The 17,289-nt window shown below is 50.0% G+C and overlaps 7 protein-coding genes across 7 annotated transcripts; 6 read left to right on the top strand and 1 right to left on the bottom strand.

Moving 5' to 3' along the window:
* Positions 1–133: 133 nt before the first annotated feature.
* N7525_001533 (dopey family protein) lies at positions 134–6,022 on the top strand (the record flags this gene model as incomplete). The annotated part of the gene is made up of 7 exons (XM_061211939.1): positions 134–224; positions 288–412; positions 470–619; positions 680–2,904; positions 2,955–3,181; positions 3,236–4,701; positions 4,754–6,022. 7 exons carry the CDS (start codon positions 134–136, stop codon positions 6,020–6,022), a joined length of 5,553 nt encoding a protein of 1,850 aa, XP_061071165.1.
* A 243-nt stretch (positions 6,023–6,265) lies between these two features.
* On the top strand, positions 6,266–6,767 carry N7525_001532 (uncharacterized protein; the record flags this gene model as incomplete). The annotated part of the gene is made up of 3 exons (XM_002557816.1): positions 6,266–6,399; positions 6,481–6,586; positions 6,684–6,767. The coding sequence occupies 3 exons, from the start codon at positions 6,266–6,268 to the stop codon at positions 6,765–6,767; spliced, it is 324 nt and encodes a 107-aa protein (XP_002557862.1).
* Positions 6,768–7,127: 360 nt separating this feature from the next.
* Positions 7,128–7,982, top strand: N7525_001531 (putative HIT finger domain protein; the record flags this gene model as incomplete). Its single annotated transcript, XM_061211938.1, has 1 exon — positions 7,128–7,982. The coding sequence occupies one exon, from the start codon at positions 7,128–7,130 to the stop codon at positions 7,980–7,982; it is 855 nt and encodes a 284-aa protein (XP_061071164.1).
* A 165-nt stretch (positions 7,983–8,147) lies between these two features.
* Positions 8,148–10,261, bottom strand: N7525_001530 (putative glycerol:H+ symporter (Gup1); the record flags this gene model as incomplete). Its single annotated transcript, XM_061211937.1, has 4 exons — positions 8,148–9,161; positions 9,229–9,810; positions 9,892–9,959; positions 10,021–10,261. The coding sequence occupies 4 exons, from the start codon at positions 10,259–10,261 to the stop codon at positions 8,148–8,150; spliced, it is 1,905 nt and encodes a 634-aa protein (XP_061071163.1).
* Positions 10,262–10,950: 689 nt separating this feature from the next.
* Positions 10,951–11,580, top strand: N7525_001529 (acylphosphatase; the record flags this gene model as incomplete). The annotated part of the gene is made up of 4 exons (XM_061211936.1): positions 10,951–10,965; positions 11,003–11,111; positions 11,259–11,347; positions 11,401–11,580. 4 exons carry the CDS (start codon positions 10,951–10,953, stop codon positions 11,578–11,580), a joined length of 393 nt encoding a protein of 130 aa, XP_061071162.1.
* Positions 11,581–13,191: 1,611 nt separating this feature from the next.
* On the top strand, positions 13,192–14,391 carry N7525_001528 (alternative oxidase; the record flags this gene model as incomplete). The annotated part of the gene is made up of 3 exons (XM_002557819.1): positions 13,192–13,451; positions 13,504–13,794; positions 13,854–14,391. 3 exons carry the CDS (start codon positions 13,192–13,194, stop codon positions 14,389–14,391), a joined length of 1,089 nt encoding a protein of 362 aa, XP_002557865.1.
* A 688-nt stretch (positions 14,392–15,079) lies between these two features.
* N7525_001527 (uncharacterized protein) lies at positions 15,080–16,600 on the top strand (the record flags this gene model as incomplete). The annotated part of the gene is made up of 1 exon (XM_002557820.1): positions 15,080–16,600. The coding sequence occupies one exon, from the start codon at positions 15,080–15,082 to the stop codon at positions 16,598–16,600; it is 1,521 nt and encodes a 506-aa protein (XP_002557866.1).
* Between the last annotated feature and the right edge of the window lie 689 nt (positions 16,601–17,289).

Here is a 17,289-nt window from a genome sequence, read left to right as displayed (position 1 = left end):
TGGCCACCTGCGTTGACTCCTGGTCAACATTCAACCGCAAACTCCCTTTCCCACAGGGCCATCCTCGATGTGCTAAATATGACGGAGGGTAGTCCGAAGCTTTCACAACAATTCTACGTCCGTCGTTGGCACAATGAGTCTTGATCCCAATGCCTTTCCGAGGTCGAACTCCCCCGCAAGCTCCGAGAGCTCCTTGACGCGCTCCCGTCTACAAGGCAAGGAAGGTATGCGCCCACCCCAGTCATCGCATGAGTGGACAGTTGTCTGATTATATCTGGTGGTTTTAGGGTCCCTCAAGAAAGACAAGAACTACCGCCGATATGCGTCTAGTGTTGAACGAGCGCTTTCGCTCTTCGACAACGCTCTCCAAGAATGGGCTGACTATATCTCATTCCTGGGTCGCCTGTTAAAGGTGAGTTCGCTCGACTTAGTAGCGATGTTCCGTAGCATCGCTGATAATCATTATTAGGCTCTCCAAACCCACCCACCCGATCAGCCTGTCGTCCCTCATAAAGTGTTAGTATCGAAGCGACTCGCCCAGTGCTTGAACCCATCGTTGCCATCAGGCGTACACCAAAAAGCCCTCGAAGTCTACACGTACATATTTGGATTGATAAAGGTATGCATGGCCACATGAAAGACTGCCAGTGTGCTTACTGATGTATGTGTTTATAACCAGCTTGAGGGATTATCGCACGACCTGCCTTTGTACCTCCCTGGCCTTGCGCCAACATTGACTTTCGCCTCTCTTACTGTTCGCCCGTTATTTCTGTCTTTGGTGGAGGGGTACATCGTTGATCTGGAACCATGGGCTATCCGTCCCGCCTTGAAAGCAATCATTCTAGCCCTACTTCCAGGCCTCGAAGAGGAGACAAGTGAGGATTTTGAGCCAACACTACGCACAATTAACAAACTGCGAGATGCTGCTGCACAACTTGAAACACAGAGGACTTCTGAGACCGCGGCATCTGGGCAGTATTTCTGGCAATGCCTCTTTCTTGCATCTATAACGAACCCTAGTCGACGGCTTGGTGTCCTCGCATATCTGAACCGCTACCTCCCGAAACTAGGTATTGCAGATCGTCGACCGAGCACGGCTGGCGGGAGCGATCCGCAGAACATTCCGCCCGAGATATTGGCCGCAGCGGACTCGGTTATTCTACCGGAGCCTGGCCTCTTGATCAGATGTGTTGCATCGGGCTTATCTGATGACCAGGTCCTTGTCCAACGGAACTTCCTTGATCTCCTTGTCACCCACCTTCCACTCAGCTCTCCGATTTTGCAAAACAAAATCGCAGCTGGTGACATTCAAACGTTGGTAATTGCAGCAGTGGGAGTGGTCACTCGGCGAGACATGAGCTTGAACCGCCGTCTCTGGGCCTGGTTTTTAGGACCGGATTCCCAAAACGATGTCTCTTCGGTGGATGGCCGAAAATTGTCATCGGAAACCGCTCGATCTGCCTCCGTAGATGGAAAGGAACTTACTCAATCACAATACTTCAGCCGGGTAGGCTTACAGCCATTGGTCACTGGTCTACTGGATATGATCAAACAAGCACCGAATATTCCTTCCGAAAGGACCAAGCCATTTCGCATAGCTCTGTCGCTAATGGATCGCTGGGAAATTGGTGGATACATTGTCCCTGCTGTTTTCTTGCCCACTGTACGCAGTATTCAGGCATTTGAATCCACAGCCCCCGAGAACCACTTTGAAGAGGTTTTCCGCAGTGCGAGCGCCTTTTTTGATGGCGTTGAAAGCGGTGTGATATTCTCTGAGCTTCTGAGGCTGGTTGATTACCGGTCTTCTGGAGTAGACGTTGATAGCGACCAAGTGTTGCGTGACTTGGATCTTGCACTATTTATCATTGAGAATTTCAACGTGCGCGAGGAAGACATGGTGCAGATCCATGTGCCTCTGCTGGCATTGTCAGTGCTCGTGAAGATGAGAGAGATTTCATCCAAGGAGAGCACCCCCAACAAACAGGCCGTGACCGCTGCATTGAACAAAGTTCTCAAATCGTTGACTGGTTTACTCACAGAGCGGGCATTCTTGAGAAAGACGGGTCCTGAAAAAACTGCTGGCAACGACACAAAGGGCCGTGGTACTGATATCTTGAGAACTGTCCACAGTTTTTACGAACAGAGCAAAAATAGCTTGGAGCTTCCACCTCTTCCTTACGCTCCGAAGAACCTTGGCGAAATGATCATTCGAGAGGCTCACGAACTAGCTATTGCGGCGCTTGAAAGCCGCAATGGCAATCTATCTGTCCACGAACTACTCGATATTCTTGTGACTCTGCTCAAGAAGCTTCCAAGGTCCCGCGTTCTACGAGACCGAAAACTGTATGAAGCGCTCTCTCAGCGATTAGGCTCAGGGAAGGACAAACCAACAACCGCCTCTTTCTCTGTCATATCGACAATTGCTTCGACGGTGACGAGTTTGTTTTTCATTCACACTCCCGGCTTCTATATCAGCTATGAGGATGCTTGCGATCTGATCACCCCTCTTGTCAACCAGCTCTGGTGGTACTTATCCCCCCTCAGTCCAAAGTTTCACGTGGAAGCCGTCCGCTGCTTATGGCTCCTGCACTCAATTTCTTGGATTGACCACCTTGTTGAAGCGTCTTTGACAACTTTAATGGTCAATGTGTCAACTGCAGCATCCCGCCACCTCTCGTCGGAGCAACAAGCTGAGCGATTCTATGTCCTGTGGAACCACAGTCATCACAGCACACATGAGCAGCCGCCAAAGCAAGTGCTTGATGTTGGAGGGACCCTGTTCTCTTATCAATGTTCGATGCTCGAACGCCCCCTTTTCATTGTCCTCGATCTTCTCTCCGAAGAGTCAAGTGACAGTTCACAGAGCGTTCAACTATGGCTTCAAGACTTGCCATCTATCCACAAGTAAGTCGGCTTCTCGTCCCGACGCGTTATCCATATCTAATAGCTTACAGAGTTTTCCATGTGGTAATCTCGAACCTTGATGAGCTTTCTGAGCCTGATGAAATCAGCGAGAAAAAGACAGACAACCACTCAATTTCCCCGGATGACTACAAAGAGTGTGACTACCTGCTACGGACAGCCTCAAATATCATATCTGCGCTTTCGCACAATGGATGGATCGCACTTCTTACTCATGTGCTAGGCAATGAGAAGCGTCTTGAAGCAACCAAATCTGAAGGTGGGTAGTTTATCTTTCACGAAACAATTGTTGCTAATATGGATTCTTGGATAGATAATGCAGACTTCAAAAGTCTCCATTCTGCCATATTTGAAACTTCTCTTCGAATCATCAGCACACTGTCCCCAGCTCCTATGGAATTTAACTTAGATGGAGAAAGACTGCATAAGGACGCACTCCAGCTCATGCGGCAACTTCTCCTTGGGCCCGGGGCGGAGGAATTAGTGGAGTCTGGCATTGATGATTTCCTGGTGGAGCGCCTGCTTGTCTCTTCTGAGGGGGGCAGTATTGCGGTGCAGGGTGCACTAATCGACGCACTACTTGCTGCGTTGAAGGTGCGATTTGCGCAAGCATATCTACCACCACCGCCACCTCGCCCAAAACATTTACGAGCTAGCTCTCGAGATCGGCTGACCAGTCCTTCGATCTTGTCTTTCACCAGTGACAAGGGAGACAGGAGACAATCGATCCCTCAGCTACCGCAGCCACCAGAGCGGCTTTTGGATTGCCTTTTGAAGGGAATCAGCTCACCTAAGTCCCGAGAAATTGTGGACAAGTGGATAGTGTTGCTCTGTGAGGTGCTCCCTCTATACTCAGGTTCCATATTCCAGATTCTATTGATGCTCGTGGAATGTTTCTGCAGGGAGATTCGAGCGTCATATGGCAGACTCCAGCTGTCCTTCCAGCAAACAGAGGATTGGCCGCAGGACCGTTCCGAGCATGTCACAATTGCTCTTCTGAGTGGCCTCGAGAACTGTATCGCAAACGCCCACGAACGTCTCATTGTGGAGGAGTCCAACGTTCCAACAGTCAAGAGCCCTGACCAAGCGCAGGGCTTTTTCGGAAACATGGTGTCTGGGGTATTCAACTCCGAGGGCGGACAAGGCCGCCCAAATACAGCCAACGACCGCCTGACTGTTCTTCTCTGTTTCCAAGATGCCGTTCGCCTATGCTTCTCCATCTGGGCGTGGGGTGCAGGAGATCACAGTGACTCTCCCCCTGATTGCGAATCTCTGGCCTCGTTTCAATACACCTCGTTGCGAATGAGAAACCGCTCAAGGCGAATCTTAGAGCACTTTTTCACCGCAGAGGCACTTGAATGTCTTGAGACCTTGGTGGAAATGTGGACCAAGGCTGATACGGAGACAGCGTCACTTATCTTCAATCTCCTCCATACTCTCGATGGGTCAAGCCCAAAGATCACCATCCCTGCGATTTTCAATGCAATCTACACTCGCACTAATCCTACTGCCTTGGATCCTAGCCGGAAATCTTCGTTAACCTCCAGTCTCTCGGAGTCCGAGCTTGCTAGCTTTTTGGTTACCTATGCCCGCTCACTGGACGATGATGTCCTCGACGAGATTTGGACTGACTGCACAACTTTCTTGCGCGATGTTCTTAGCAACCCATTCCCGCACCGGCAGATCCTCCCACGTTTGATTGAATTTGCGGCTATTTTGGGGGTGAAATTGGAGAATACAACGTTTGGTGAAGACCGCCGTATGCGAAAGGAACTTGGAGTATGTGTATCCACTGCTGGTTTCATCACAGTCACTGACAATTATAACGCAGGATGTTCTCCTACGACTCCTTACCGCAGTCTTTACCAGCAAGCCCCTAGGCCTCAACCACGACACTGGGCCTATGGCACGATCATCGGTAGAACATGAGCGTACCTCGGTCTCTCATGCTGGACCCGATGATATGCTGAGCATTCTAGCGGTCTCTATGCCGTCGTTTATCACGACCCTGGGTGATTCAGATCGGATCAACACCGCCATTACCAGTGTCTCGACTAATGTAGTGGGCCCTCTCATTCGGTCACGTCTCTTCCCTAACAATCTCAACCGTAATGTCATGGTTCTTCTACAGCAAATGGCAAAAGTACCAGCTGCGGCGAAAGTGTGGAAGAAGGACATATCGGACGCATTCAATGATGTCCGGTTCTTTGGCTTGCAGTTGGATTTGGTGAAGAATAGCTGGATGGACCTTCTGCGCCAGTGGGTTCTCGCTGACAAGGAACGGCTATCCGAACTTCTTGTCCGTCTTCCACCCCCAAGCTCAGCCGGTATCATGTTCGGCGTGGGAGCCTCGGCGGCCCGATTGGAAGCCGATGGCAAAGCGCAGCTCAACCTCCGGCGAATCGCGCTACTTCTGCTTTCCGCTAGTGATGATTACTTTGTTGGTGAATTACCGGCATTGCTTCAGAAACTGGAAGATCTTCTTGCGGCAACCAGCTCCTCGTCGCCTTCTTCTGCCACGCGGGCGGAAGTGTTCATGGTTCTTCGAGCAGTCGCGCTGAAGACCTCTACCTCCGCCATGGCGCCATTCTGGCCACTGATCAACACGGAACTGCAAGAAGCTATCTCCGCAGTACCAGAGGGCTCTCAGCCGGAGCTCTACAACTCTTACTCGATGCTTCAGGCGTGCAAGCTTCTCGACATATTGCTTGTCCTCGCTCCAGACGACTTCCAGCTCCTTGAATGGCTTTTCATAACTGACACGATTGATGCGGTCTATCCGCCCGACCGCTGGGAGCCCATCGCTCTAGCAGATGAAGTCTCTCAGTCTTTCGGTCCACGTGGTGCAGGCTCACCCACTGTCCCGGCGGAGACGATCGAGCCCCAGGGTCGCAGTGGTCTTAAGCGGCCGTGGCTTATCTCCGACTGGATCCGAGAGACACCCAAGGACGATATCGTTGAGCGCGTCCTGCGCCCATTCTTCGCTCGGTTGAGTATTTATGTGTTTGAGAGTACGTACGGCATGGGCAGCGTAGATTTCGCAGTGTGCCGAAACGATCTGTTGGCGGATCTCTTCAACGAGAGTACAATGGCCAATTAAGCCAAGCAATAGACCACGTACTTTATTTTCCTTGCTAGATATCACATTTGAATGATTCCGAATACATTTATTTTGTATGGCTGTAGTCTCCCTGTTTGTATACAAAAGGCCTCAGGTCTCCAAGTTCCGACCCGCCCGAACCTCCGCAACTCATCAACGTCACTTCCAACAACTCCCCTTGCCACCATCTTCCACCAAACAATCCATAAATCTCCCCTCTACATTTGAAATAATATTGCCAATATGCCTATTGGCACAAAGATATTTCTTCCTTTGCGGGGACGCGTCGGCATCCGGTCCTTTTCATCATCCCGCGCCCGCTGGGAGTCCGCCGCGCCGCTACCATCAAGCAAGCCTGTTGGAGCTTTCCGAGGAGGGTATGAGAAATTCCCTTGTTCCTAATGGCATTTAATGTCAAATGCCCATGTCTTTCTAAGCTTCTTGCTAATATCCGATAGTGTCTTTGGCTTCCTGGCTGGATCTGTTGCCGCCAGCGCGTCGGTGTACTATTACATCCTAGCAGAGTACCGATTCGCCAATGAGATGCTATCTGATGATATTGTGGTATGTCTAGAGCTTTCCGACTGCTGTATCTGTCGGACGACCTCCCTATTTTCTCTCTATGTTTTGATCTTTGCAGAACTGATTGTCTGCTCTATAGGCTCTTCAAAAGGCTACCATCAAGCTCCAGTCATACATTACAGAACTGGAGACCAAAGTCGATCAGCTGCACAAGAAGAAATAGTACCTGATCGCTATGTTTCGCATGTGTATTTATTATGGCTCGGGGGTGTTGGGTGGGTTTGTTTTCTGTGCATAAGCTTGTCAACCCTGGCCATGAAGCCCATTCTCACTCTTTGATGGGCAGGACATGGCTTATTCTTCCCTTTTTTGCATCGAAATAGTATCATCTTTTCAAATACCACATTTTCTTTTTTAAAAAATATAAAATATTGAATTGACCAACTAAATCTTTAGCCCTGTACATTGTACTCCCTACCCCGAACTCCACTGCAAACAAAACAAACATTTTATCATCTCCAACAAACTCCTGGTCTCATCAACTTCCCACATCACCAAAACATCCAACACCAAATCCTCCAAAATGTTCCGCGTCGAACTCATCTCAGACACATCAACAGCCACACCAGGCTGGTCCTACGCCCCAACCCGGGGCTTCGACCCCACACAAGCAATGGCCCCAACCCTCGGGCGGAAACGCGGCATCCGCGACACCGGCAAGGGCGGCGACATCTCCTCTCGACAAGCGAACGCGATCGCACGCCATCTCGCCGAACTAGACCGTGAGAACCAGCGCGACGTCTCGATCCCAGTACCAGTAAGACAAGCGCGCGAAGCCGGGGCCCGCGGCACACGAGCAAAAACCACCTCGAACGTCCGACGCATCCTCCAGTCCCAAAAGACCTTCCGGAACCACCTCGACGACGAAGAAGCAGCAATTGCCTCAGGCAGCGGGGGTGTCGGCGGCATGCAGGGCGCGGGAGGCGCGAGCGTCGTCGCGGCCAAGGGAAGCAAGGCTGCTGCTATGCGGCGCAGCGCGACACCGGCTAGTGCTGTGGGCATTAAACGTCCGTCGGCGGCTATGGGCGCGACTGGTCCGTCGACGCCGGCGCGGGTGACTACGGATGCTGAGGCGGATGTCAATGATGAGGGGCGGAAGCCGAAACTTATCAAGTCGGAATATGATAATGATCCGCTTTTGCGGTCGTATGCGCCCCCTGTGCCTTCTGATCGGATTATGCAGCGGTTGCTGGCGGAGCCGCCGCTTTCTTATAATGCGTCGCGTGCGAAGCCGCAGGCGTCGGGGCGGCCGGGGCGGCATTTTTGTTGTATGTGTGGGTATTGGGGGAAGATTCGGTGCAAGAGTTGCCATGTGAGGACTTGTAGCTTGGCTTGCTATAAGGTTCATGAGGATTCGAGGTGTGGTGCTTTCTTTTAGCCGTTTGGTGTGTGCTTGTGTGTCCTATTGAGAAGGACCCTGGCTGGTCCTGTTCTACTGATGACTTTATGAATTGATACCAAGAACTGTACAATAGCCAATATAAATACTAATGTGATATCATCCAATGCAAAATTGATCTTCTAAAATATGTCTAAAGAAGGCTCAACATTTCAAGTCAATGCCCGCGCGAAGCTCGTCTTCGCGAACCTCGAACATAACCTGCACGCCGACGAAAAGTACTACACAGCAGGAGACCATGTACGCCAGGCCAGAGTATGAGCCCGTGAGGCCGGCAAGCAGATCCTTTAATCCATCCAGACCCAACGCAAAACCGACCAAGTTTGCGATCATCATCATAAGGACGTTCCCAACGGAGCCAATGCCACAGATGACACGATACGTATTGGGACGAGAGCGCCAGCGGTGGGCGGGGAAAAGCATGCCGCCCAAAACCTCTGGGAGAACGAAGAGAGTAACGAGCCAACCCCACATAAGCAAGCGGAGGTTGATATCGTGCCATAAGGCGACGAATGTGAAGACCAGTAGGAAGTTGCGAATTTGCAGGAACTTGCCCATGAAGTTGGATTGAGGAGGTGAAGCTGGTTTGGGTGCCCCGGGTGGCCTCCGGCCACCGCCGCCGCCGCCCAGTGGGATGTAGATGTAGCGGACGATCCAGCGGTTATAGGAGCGGTGCCAGCCACGCCAGAAGGCCAAGGCGGAGTAGTTGTTGGACATGCAGCGGACCATGTTTTCCGGTGGGTCAATCCCGTCTACGAGGGCCCAAAGACGGAAGAATCGCCAGGGAATGAGGAGTTTCAGCCAGATTATGTGCAGGTTGAAGTAGGCAAGCATACTCAGCTGCCCCGGGGTAAAGACGGACCAGTCTGGGTCAGCCTTGGAGATTGCTACTGCATAAATATAGTGGAGCATAAGCTCCATGCAGAGCAGGGTGAGACCAAAGCGGATGGCGTACATCGTGATGCGAGTTCGAGTGAGTGACGCCGATGTGTATCGCTGTTGGGATACGTAGTCATTGAATGTCAAGATCGGACCGGCCAGGTACAAAGGTGAGTAGAGAACATAGGCGATGTAGTTGCGGAATGTAAAAGCAGCTGGTTCTGCGGGGATCTTGACCCGGTCACGGTCAGAAAGGTTCGCAGGGTCTAGTTGCTTCTTCTTGTAGAACTCGGTAAGTTTGATTGTCATTTAGGATTTGACGGCTGGCCAACACGGGAAGACTTACTTCAATTGGACTTGCCGCAGGGTAGTCTACACTCCAGTGGTTATCCATGTTGAAACTGATGAGGCGCAATACCGTGACCTTGAAAAGAACCTCCCATCGCGGCATCAGTCCCCCAAGATCATCTAGAGTCTGAGCCCATTGTACTAGCGAGGTGGTGCCATCTTCTGGCGTTCCAGAACCCGGAGCGAACACCTTCACTATCCGCTCAAGGGAGTAACCACCGCTTAATTCGTTGGCAAACAAGATGCCGAGGTTGAAGATCCATGTGGCGGCCGGCACGTAGGAACGCGGAACAACCTTGCCGATTCGGAAGTTGATATACAGAATTAATAACACCTTGAAGGCGGATACTCCATGAAGCGCTACTATGAAGACCAGTCCGAACCAAAAGTCGAAGCGCATTCGCTGTTCAAGTTGCGCCTCGCCCGCAGCAATCACGGAATGGTTTGGTTGTTTTGTTCCGATGTTCGAACGATTCACGTACAACTGATAAGCACGGCGAGCCAAAGGATGAGCGATTAGGAGTAGTAGGAGTGAAGGGATATTGTCGCGAAAGCTTTCATATTGTGCATCGGAGTTGTCCTAAGGGCATTGGAGCAATAATGTCAGTCGGAGCTGGCCTCGTGGAAGTGGATGGCTGAGCGCCGAGCGTTTCGCACTTACCACCTGACGACCAGGGATCCAACCGGGGGATAAAAGGTGAGAGTATGTGGAGTAGACGGGGTGGCTTTCTGTGACGTTGATCCTCTGTCAGAATTTCGAGACGCAGCATTTTCTCTGGCCTGCACACACCCTTCGAGACATCGATGACAGTTTTAAACATCAATGGGACAAGAATAATAAAGAACAAGTAGTAGACAAAGAATTCCGGTGTGCGCCAAAGTGACGGTGACGCGCCCTGGGCGATTACATTGGCGCGGGCATCTTTGGAAGGTCGTGTGTTGGCGTGGGCAGGGGTTGCGGAAGAGGTAAAACGAGTGTCAAGGGTGTCTAGCGAGTAGACCCGCCGAAGCCAGGCGAAAATGGAGGGCATTTTATATCAGTAGCATGGCCGGCGCAGGTCTGGAGAAGTTGAAGTCGGGGAGATGTTTGAGATTCCAATGTTTACTCAGGGGCCAAGGACCGCCACTCGGTAGGTGGCCTCAACTATATCCTATCTCGACACGGAACTAATGAGTTTTCCAATCTAACATCAAAATAAAAATAAAAACGATTTCCATTTTATATCAAAATAATCGGCGAACTGTCTACGGAGTCCAGCATTGTAAGGTTGTAGATCCTTCCAAGGTTGTGCGGACCCAATCAGCACCAGTTAATATCACATCGAGTCATCCGAAAGTATTCACCTCCCAGTTGATAACATTCATTTTCCGAGGCAAGAGTATATATGCGATCAGCTTGACCTTCGAGGTTAATATATAACTTTGGGGCCAAGCAACGAGTAGCCCAAAAGGAAATTGAGGGTTCAAAATCTGCAAATGAATCACTTATGTATGGACATGAAAGACAGAAAGACCAAATTGAGAAGAAACATAGAGTAATAGTATATCTCTAAATCAATTTTGCATCTGTTTATACCCTTAGCTCTCTCAAAGAGAAGGATTGTATGTTGTATATCAACCGTTATGCTGGGGCCCACAATGTTCTCCAGGCCTTGACATCAACCTCGTATACTTCAACTCTACATCCTCCAACTCTTCAACGAAACCCATTTCATCCAAAATGTCAAACATACGAGTATGTCTTCTACTATATATATCACATTCAGCCCTAGCATGCACATCGCCACCCCGTAGCACAGCGAGAGCCACAACCTTGGAAGATTTCCCCGCTGACATTATATGCACTCCAGGTTGCTTTCAAAGTCCATGGCACCGTTCAAGGTAGGTCGACCTCATGACTTGTCTATAATCATCAAATACTACCATTCACTTTGTCACTGACATAAATACCTAGGTGTCGGCTTCAGGTAGGGAATATCCCCATATCCTCCCCATGACAGATGACATCATAGTCCATCAACTAACCAGCGACCACCGCGCCCCACAGAGACTTCGTCCAAAGATGTGCTAATCTCGATGGTCTCAAGGGCTGGGTTAGGAATACTACTTGCGGAAGAGTGGGTGATTCCCTGTCGTGGCCCCGGACGTAGCGCTTACTGGATCTTATCAGGTCGAAGGTGAGGCCCAAGGCACCGACGAAAAAGTACAGAAATTCCTCCAGCGCATCGATAAAGGTCCTCCTAGGGCTCATGTAGTGAAGCTGGAGAAGCGACACTTGGACGTGCGTGGTGACGAGGAGGGATTTGCCGTGATGCGGACAGCAGAGTCAATGTTCAAACCTGGGAATTAAGATCTGACTTCTTTTTCTATTACAATCAATCAAAACACAAGTCGAGGCCATGGTCAGAGTGGTTCTTCTAATTCATCATGTTGAGACAGTACCTTTTTAGATGGTTGACTGTAAAGCTATGGTTGTTACTTAGGTACCTTAACTGCATAGAGCAAACTGTATATTGAAACAGACATTCTTGTTATTAACAGTCAATACCAGCCACGGCGCTCGGAGACTTTCGATCATGCGGGAACTATGGTTTTTAGAATACAAATTTCCAGCCATATCAAACAGCTGGGGCTCAATAGCTTGGCTAGTATATCACGGACTAACAGATACAAACAACACGCAAAGCATTGAGATAAGGCTAAAAAGGGAAGTTACAGAAGGGGATGAAAGATGGAGGTATGAGACGTCCATGGATAGCGATTCAGGGAGCAGAGTCGATGTTAGAAGAAGAAAAATGGCTAAATCATCGGTCTTCAACCTATACCTACATTTGTAGGTATGTAATGCTCATCAATTCTAGGCCTGGGGTTTCGAATAAGACGATATAGCCCACCTTGCTAGCCCGCGGAGGTTGTAATACTACGTACTCAAATTCAATGCACTGGGAGAGATACCAGTACTTTTGCCTCTTTTGACGTTTTCGTATATCGAAGGAAAGTATAGGAAGACGAGGGATATAACGAAATAGCGAAAGAGAATGACAGCCGTAAAAAGAAGAGTGCAGACCTTGACTGCAGACAGGACATCTGACAGGCTATTTATATGTGCATCGATCTAGTATAGATCTTTCATGAAAGATATACCACTTGTAGTAAGTAATTGCTATGCATGTGCGTTGATCGGCAGGAAACGGGCGAAGATTTACTCCTTTTCTCGATTACCAACCAGTCATCAATTCAGTCACCGGTGAAATAGAAGAAACGGGTATTTTCAAGATCCCGAGACCACAAAATGACCTCAAATTCACTCCGGGCTTTGATACCGAATATTTCTCGGGACTGAATGCAAACGGCTTGTAGGGCTGCCCAGACCCCGTGGTGGCCACGTGCTGAGTCATATCGCCGTTCCCGGTCCCTTCCGATGTCACCTGCCAACAAGAACTTGACAGGAGAGAATAGTATTGATGATATGGAACGTATGAATATCTTGCAGGGATAATGGGAAGGCTGATATATTCGCTTCTTGTTCAAGTGTTGCAATAGCGATATGATCTTGAGGGATAAGTGATATCATGAGAGGCCGATGGAAAGGGGAATCTTGGAACATCCAGGTGCCTGGGTGATGAAGTATATGGGATGTCATCACTTCCAGGTACAACCTCAGCATTTCCGGTGGGTTTTCTTTGACATTTTTTTTTTTTTGGAAATGTCCCTGGTTTTATTCGTCACCCAAGGATTGCGTATGTTATTTACATGAGTATTTAAAGCTTTATAAGGTTGGGGGAGTTACCTTCATCTCTCTTCAACCGCAAACACAACCCACAACTTCAATCTTGAACACTTCTTGTGTATATTATTCATCATACATCATCTTCTTCTTCACCTTATCATCTTCATCCCCTTGAATACCTTTATCACTTTCAGTCGTGTCCGACCTCAACTCTCTGTCATTGGTTCCATCATGAATACTCTATCAGTGAGGGCTCCCTTGCGGGCTGCAGCAAGGCCACAGTACCTGCACCTGGCTGTACGAACCTACTCGGGCGTTGTAGCGACGACACTCAATTCTTCATGTGTGGTCAGCAAGCGCACGTCGGCATTCAGCCTCACATCCAAGCGCCCTATTTCGTCAACACCCAAGAGCCAGACTATTACAGATTACTTCCCAGCACCAGAGACTCCAAATGTTAAGGAGGTGCAAACAGCATGGGTGCATCCAGTGTAAGTATATCCGTAGGCCATCTATCTGAGCCAGACACTAACTCTATGCCAGATACACCGAGGCGCAAATGCAAAGTATTCAAATTGCCCACAGACAAACTGCAAATTGGTCCGACTGGATTGCCCTAGGAACTGTACGCTTCTTCCGATGGGGCATGGACACAGCGACAGGATACAAGCATCCCAAGCCCGGCGAGCAACTACCGGCCAGGTTCAAAATGACCGAGCACAAATGGCTAAATCGGTTTGTTTTCCTGGAAAGCATAGCTGGTGTTCCCGGGATGGTGGGCGGCATGCTGCGACATCTCCGCAGTCTCCGCAAGATGAAGAGAGACAATGGATGGTACGCATTAAAAGCCCCAGACACACTACTTCAAGGCTAACCCAATTCCTTTCATATAGGATTGAAACCCTGCTCGAAGAAGCATTCAACGAACGCATGCACCTCCTTACCTTCCTGAAACTGGCCGAACCAGGCTGGTTCATGCGCGTGATGGTTATCGGCGCCCAAGGAGTCTTCTTCAACGGATTTTTCCTGTCATACCTGATCTCCCCGCGCATCTGCCACAGATTTGTGGGATACCTCGAGGAGGAGGCTGTTATTACTTATACCCGCGCCATTGAGGAACTAGAGGCTGGCAATCTCCCGGAATGGAAAGATCTCGATGCACCCGAGATTGCGGTCAAATACTGGCAGATGCCAGAGGGTCAGCGCAAGATGAAGGACCTGCTGTTATTCATCCGCGCCGACGAAGCCAAGCATCGCGAAGTCAACCATACCCTCGCCAATCTAAAGCCAACTCAAGACCCCAACCCCTACCAGATTGAGTACGCTGATCTGAGCGTAAGTCATCCGACAAAGGGCATCGATAACCTGAGGCCTGAGGGTTGGGATCGTAACGAGATCTTCATGGGTAAAGCGAGAACGGAGAAGTCTTGAGGCATTAAGAACGCGCATTTTTTACAGGCGTATGAAAAAAAATGGGGGATTAGAAAGGGACATTTTGGTCATTTGAATAGCATCTCCTCTCTATCTTACTGGCAACATTGAAGTATGTCATGTTAATGCACAACATGTACCCCCAAGTATGTACCTCCTTCAACCTACTTTGTAAGGTTCCAAAGCCTTGAATTCAACCATGGAACGCGGGGCATAAGCTAAACCCAACCAGGCAATCCAGGAACCGATTTTCGAGGCCTTTGGAACTATACAGCATTAATGTAGCTTCATAACTTCCAACAATGGGCAATTGCGAAATGAAAAAGGGGCCCTTACTGGCCTCATTGGTTCATTTTGGTGGAATAGGAACACTCATCTCTTTCATCTCCATGTGGTTGACCCGCTTCCCCTTTTAGCCCCGGTTAGTCGAAGCCCCCCCTTTTGGCCCAAAAGCAGTTTCTCGCCCGTCGATCCTGCAGGTCTCATTAAACCTTCGTCCTTTCATTAATCCATTTATATAAAAGCCGTTGCCCGTCTGGGGATCGCCTAGGCCTCATTGTTAACGTCACATCATCCCCCGCAAATATCCGTCACTGGGCACGTTCTAGTGATTGATCTTCACGCGACCCAGCTCCACCAAATTTGCCCCGGTGAAACAGGCCACGCTGAACAATTCAAATTAAACAAGATGGATGTGCCACGACGGTCCATGGACTCCAAGATGACAGCGTCTATCCGGGCCTCCTCGCCGTCGCCATCGATCCCGGCAACACCAGCTATCTCCTCCTATTCCTCCCCAGACCGTACATTTTCCTCCGAGTCCTCCCGCTCCGTCTCCTCCGCTACCTCCGGAGATGCCAGATCATCCGTCTCAACATCATCCCGCCGCCATGGATATACCCGTGCATTGGGTGCTGAGTTCTCGGACTCGGCCCGCCACCGCGACAGCGTCATGAGTCTCGGCAGTATCGCCCACTTACAATACTATTTTGCGCGGACGGGTCTACTGGACGGGAAGAGCGGGAGGGGCCGCGAGTGGGAAAAGGGCAAGAAAAACAAGGATAACGTGCCACGAGTCCTGATCACCCCTAATCAGCGACACATGGACGATGATATGGTCGCGAGCCCATCAGATATGGCGGACCGGGCAGAGGGCGAATTCGAGGACGAGGACGCCGAGGTGATGCTGCCGCCTACAGTCAGCACATACAGCATCAAAACGCACCACATCCCTCCTCCGCCAGATCTGGTTTTCTTGCGCCGGCAGCTTACGCTCGCGCTGGATAAGGCAGAGGCTAATATCGAGGCAATTGAAAATGGCGCGGAGCCTCCTCCCCGCCCAATCCTCCGGTCAAGTCTTTCTCCGGGTGATATCCCCGAGTCAAATGAGGATGATCAATCCGGGCAGGCCCCGACCCCGATGAATAAGGAGGAGGCGCAGGGTATGTGCATCCTGGACGATGTTACAAATGCAATTCGCGCTGCCAAGATTTACTACACCACCCACGAGAACCCAGAGCGCTTATCATCAATAAAGAGCGAACGAGAGATCCGCAAGGAACTTTTCGATGTCCTAGAAGTATTGAAGCGGTGGGCTGCACGGCATTTTGCCAGCGGTCTGCGAGAGGAGGAACGTGAGCGGATCCAGGGGTGGATGGCGGCTGTGCGCACCATGCTGGCCCGCGAGAAAGCGCTCGAAGACCTTGAAGCTCAAGAGCGGCAGAACTGGGATTGGGCCGCGGGCGATTGGAGAGGCCGTGAGCGCTCCCGCGAGGAATCCTTCCTGCGCAGCTTGTTGCCTGGCGGTGACTCCTTGCCGACCTGGACACCGGTTGAGGAGTCCCCCAATGACTCCCTTCCCACCGCGTTTCTTGATAGGTTCCGGGACGGCCGTGCCCTGGTTCAGTTACACAACCTTGCGATCAAGAAGTCGAAACGTCAATTCGGCGAAATCACGGCTTACCACCTAGACATTGCCAAGCCGTACCGGCAGACTGAAAATCTTCAGTTCTGGGTGAAAGCTGCACAACTCCGGTGGGAGCTCCGGCTGGATGTTGATGTTATGGGTGTTGTACAGAATAGTGGCACTGCCGCTTGGAAGCTGTTCGATACTGCACTGCTGGCTTGGTGCAAAACTGTCCGTGAAGAGCTGGTGCGTGATTGGCAGGCGGCTAACCCCGGGCGACCCCCGAGTGCTGGGTTGATTTGAAAGTGTTTGAAGTATTGAAGTGTTGGAAGTTCATGTTTGCATCTCGATTGTTTCCTTTTTTTTTTTTCTCTCTCTTTGATATCTTTATGGGCACTTGATACGATACCCCTGAATTGTCGCCGACTGTTCTGCCTCTGCATATTTTGGTTTTTGTTGATGGTCTCTTTTGGAATTTTAATTTATTGTATATCTTATTGTGTTTCATTCCATAGACGCGTACATGCATCATTTGAAGCTTGGAACATTCATCCCCGTGTCTTTCTTTCGTGTTCAGACCGTGTAGGGACATATGGGTGCTGATCCGAATATGCAAATAAGGAACTAACTCCCTTGGGCATTGATTTATTTCTAACGTGTCTAGTGTTTTGACCTGATCGACAAGCCTCGTGCACAAAGGGCGTACAATATATGTACAATATGTACAGAATATAGGGTTGAAGTTGGATTCACTGTTGATATACCTACAGGTCTAGTGTGCTAGCAGAAACAGCGAATGCCGTTCAACCGAAACCATTGAAATGAAGAAAATCCACAAAAAGAAGACGAAGACAAAAACGAAAGTGAAATGATCTCATTTCGTTGATCCCCTTGAATTACATACCGAGGGGGTACATCGGGCCCCATAGTTAATAGTACGGGGCTGGAGGTACCCCCATTCTGCAGAGTAAACGGCCCATGGCCACTTTATC

This window comes from Penicillium rubens (assembly GCF_028828025.1).
Source record: "Penicillium rubens strain IBT 27055 chromosome Unknown utg000001l_segment0_segment0, whole genome shotgun sequence".
Classification (NCBI taxonomy): Eukaryota; Fungi; Ascomycota; class Eurotiomycetes; order Eurotiales; family Aspergillaceae; genus Penicillium; species Penicillium rubens.
The sequence above is the reverse complement of the archived record's forward strand: the minus strand, read 5'-3'. Positions and strand labels throughout refer to the sequence as shown.